Source organism: Mandrillus leucophaeus, unplaced genomic scaffold (genome assembly GCF_000951045.1).
Source record: "Mandrillus leucophaeus isolate KB7577 unplaced genomic scaffold, Mleu.le_1.0 Scaffold11, whole genome shotgun sequence".
NCBI lineage: Eukaryota > Metazoa > Chordata > Mammalia > Primates > Cercopithecidae > Mandrillus > Mandrillus leucophaeus.
The window spans coordinates 163,057-167,067 of NW_012099209.1; the positions used below are offsets into that span (position 1 = coordinate 163,057).

The 4,011-nt window shown below is 51.8% G+C and overlaps 1 protein-coding gene across 1 annotated transcript in view; it reads right to left on the reverse strand.

Annotated features, from left to right (window-relative positions):
* Positions 1 to 4,011, reverse strand: part of CHERP (calcium homeostasis endoplasmic reticulum protein) — a 33,178-nt gene extending 29,167 nt beyond the window's left edge. The window contains exons 1-2 of the mRNA XM_011990989.1: positions 3,851 to 4,011; positions 3,367 to 3,540 (exon numbers count right to left, since the gene is read on the reverse strand). Of these exons, the coding sequence (XP_011846379.1) occupies positions 3,367 to 3,540; positions 3,851 to 3,875 (199 nt within the window). The 5' untranslated portion in view covers positions 3,876 to 4,011. The remainder of the gene's footprint in view (positions 1 to 3,366; positions 3,541 to 3,850) is intronic.

Sequence of the window (4,011 nt, forward strand, 5' to 3'; positions counted from 1 at the left end):
AAAAAAAAAAAAAAAAAAAAAGACTTAAGTGATGTTAACCTTGAGCACTTGGTTAGGTGGTTGTCTGCCAGGTTTCTCCTGTCAAGTTACTGTTTTCACGTTCCACAATTAGTCACTAAGTCCAGCCAACTCAAGGGGAAGACCACAAAGCTCCATTGTCTGAAGGGGGATGGCAGTATCTATGCATACTATTTGCAATTCTTTTTTAAGATTGGTTTCTTCTCCTTATTTATGGGTGAGCCTTATTAATTACTGGTTTTAATTTTTGAAAAATCAAGTAAGTGCTCACCTTAACAGTGCATATATTAAAAACCAAATAAATATAAGTGCTTCTATGTGTGTTTTGTGAATCCCATCTTGTACACATAAGGTAAGGGAAATGCTAAGATTTGGAAATAGTTCATTTCCACCAAAACTCATGTTGAAATTTGATTTCCAAGCTGGGCATGGTGATGTGCACCTGTTGTCCCAGCTACTTGGGAGGCTGAGGCTGAAGGATCACTTGAGCCCAGGCGTTCACAGACAGCCTGGGTAACATAGTGAGACCCCATATGATATGGTTGAGGCTGTATCTCAAAAAAAAAAAAAAAAAAAAAGGAAAGCACTTATTGGCTTTAATCTTCCTGGGCTGTAATATAAGCACCCTATCCTTCCCTATAATGGCACCAGCTTTGAAGTGGCCCCCCTGAGAAAGCAAAAGCAGCCCTCAGCTCAGTCACCCAAGCCAAAGCACCGTCTGAGGTGTCTTCCTCCCCTGCTCATTACACCATCAGGTCGTCAATAACCAACTGGCGCCCAGGTTCATGGGTTCTACCCCTTCAGCCCACCTGCCCCCCACCCTCCCTCCCTCAGGCTCAACACACTGACTTAATTCAGACCCCACCATCTCTCACCTGAACAACTGCCCTGTTCACTCCCCTGCAGGCCTCACTGCTCCCCAGGCTGGTCCCTCTAGCTTGTCCTACACCACTGGCCACACAACCCAAGCCACTCTGTCCCTTGTTTAAAACTCTTGTGGCTTCCCGCTGCCTTTAGAAACAGTTTTAAACTTGGTGTGCTGGGGCTAAGGGAGGATTGCTCTAGAAATGCATAAGCACATACAATATTTTCCTTACGATTTCAGGCAGCTGATCGCTCCCTGCCCACCCCGCCCCCCCATCTCGAACCCAAATAGGCATCAGAAAAATCCCTGGATTGAGTGAGAAAACACAAACTTTTCCCCTGGCATTTAACACTCCAGGTCAAACTCTTCCCTCATACAAGCACATTCTTTTCTTAAAGACAGGCCACGTCGCCCAGGCTGGAGTGCAGTGGCTATTTACAGGCACGATGCCACTACTGATCAGCACGGGAGTTTCGACCTGCTCCATTTCTGACCTGGGCCAGTTCACCACTGCTTAGACAGTCTAGTGGTCCTCAGCTCCCAGAAGGTCACCATACTAATGCTGAACTTAGTGCAAACACTCAATCGACACAGTGCACTACAGCCCTGAACTCCCGGGCTCAAGCAACTCTCCAGCCTGTCTCCTGAGTAGCTGGGGGCACAGTTGTGTGCCACTGTGCCTGCCAATACGCACACAAACTCTCCCCCTCTCTCCGTCTCTTATTCAAGAAACTGCACCTTTGCAACATCCTACTCTCTCAGCCTTTCAAGTTTTTTTTTTTTCTTTTTTTTGAGACAGAGCCTCACTCAGTCTCGCAGGCTGGAGTGCAGTGGCATGATCTTGGCTCACTGCAAACTCCACCTCCCAGGTTCAAGCGATTCTCCTGCCTCAGTCTCCTGAGTAGCTGGGACTACAGGTGCCCACCATGCCCGGCTAATATTTTTTGTATTTTTAGTGGAGATGGGGTTTTACCATGTTGGCCAGGTTGGTCTTGAACTCCTGACCTCAAGTAATCTGCCTGACTCAGCCTCCCAAAGTGCTGGGATTTCAGGCACAAGACACTGTGCCTGGCCTCCTTTCAAGCGTTTTTTCTTTCTTTCTTTTTTGTTTTTTAGATAGAGTCTCACTCTGTCACCCAGGCTGGAGTGCAATGGCGTGGTCTCGGCTCAATGCAACCTTCACCTCCCAGGTTCAAGCAATTCTCCTGTCTCAGCCTCTCCAGTAGCTGGGACTACAGGCGTGCGCCACCACACCCGGCTAATTTTTGTAATTTTAGTAGAGACAGCGTTTCACTATGTTAGCCAGGCTGGTCTCAGACTTCTAACCTCAAGTGATCTGCCCACCTCAGCCTCCCAAAGTGCTGGGATTACAGGCATGAGCCACTATGCCTGGCCACCTTTCAAGCTTTTTCTTTTTCTTTGAGATGGAGTCTCACTCTGTCACCCAGACTGGAGTGCAATAGTGTGGTCTTGGCTCACTGCAACCTCCACCTCCCGGGTTCACACGATTCTCCCACCTCAGCCTCCCGAGTAGCTGGGACAACAGACGCGGGCCACCATAGCCAGCTAATTTTTGTATTTTTAGTAGAGACAGGGTTTCACTGTGTTGGCCAGGCTAGTCTCAGACTCCTAACCTCAAGTGATCTGCCTGCCTTGGCCTCCCAAAGTGCTGGGATTACCGTATGAGCCACTACAACCAGCCTCCTTTCAAACTGTTTAATCGAACACCAACTGTGTGTTACATATTTAGGTACAATGACCCAAACAAGGTCTCTCTGCCCCCGGCGAGCATGCAGTTCAGGGGACAACCACCTCTCAATGTCCACCTACCTGGCAAACTCCTAGTTATTCATTCAAACAATCTAGAGACTGGGGGTTGGGTACTGAACATGACAGATGTGATACCTGCCCTGAGCAGCCGCACCACCTGGTGACTATCCATTATTCAAAGGCCACTTCTGCTTCCTAACCTTAACCTTCTTGAGAGCAGGACTGGAATCCCGTTGCTCAACTGAACGAACATTGATAAACATTTGCCAAGAACTAAAACTCAGAGGGATAATTCTTTTTGATTTGTGCTGCAGGCACCTGAAACGCACAAAAGCCTTGCTGGACCCACAGGGAGACCGCAAAAGGCGCTGGGCAGTGCCTGTCCCATGGGCTCCCATCCGGCCTCTATCACTTCCTCCCTAGAAAACACTAAAACAATCACGCTACTCCTGCTCATCTCCGTCATCAGTCTGAAAAACAGCAGCAAAATCCCTGATCCACAGCCCAGGAGGAGTATCGAAAACCTCGTTGTTTTCCATTACAGTGGCACCCTGCAGCCGCTCTGTGCAAGGCCGTGGGAACAGCGGAACAGGGATCGTGTGGACCGAGCTGCTCCACTCCAGACAGTAAACGACCCAAAAGAAAGAGGTTTGTGGCAGAGTCCGAGAAAGGAAGCGCTCGATGGGGCGGCCTGAGTGCCGGAGGGAACTCACGCTGCTGCTGCTCCAGCGCCAGCTTGCACTTGTAGTAACTGTAGAATTCGCCTCCGAACAGAAACGAGAATTTGGGGTTGTCTTTCTGCTTCTCCATAGTCATCTTCTCAAACTCGGGCCCATTGCGAGCCACGAACTGGGCGAGCTTGTCGATGACATTTCGAAGCTCCTGGTCTGGAGAACGGAGAAAAGGCCACGCGGGGCGTCAGCGACGACCGCCCAAAGCCGGGGAAGTCGGCGCCCCAGCCCCCGTCCGCCGTGCCGGGGACCCCAAGGGGGTGGGCCCCAAAGAGGCCGCCCTTGTACGGGTCCCGATAGGGGCCACACGCTCGCTGGGAATGCGGGGACCCACGGGAGAGGCCGCAGGCGAAGCCGCGAGGCCGAGCCCCGCCCCCTCCCAGACCCGGGGACTCCGGGAGGCGGGGCCGGCCAACAGGAGGTTCCAGGGAGAGAGAAACGGTCTCTCGGTCGGTTTGGGTCTCACCATCTGGGGGCAGCGGCATCTCCATGGCTCCGGCCGCGGGGAACGTCCTCCGGCGCCACACGATCGACCACCAGCGCCGTCTGCAGAAGCCGGCCGGAAGTGGCGCAAGGGAGCCGTTTACGGCGGGCTTCTAGGGCCGCTTCCGCCCGCCACTTACGGCC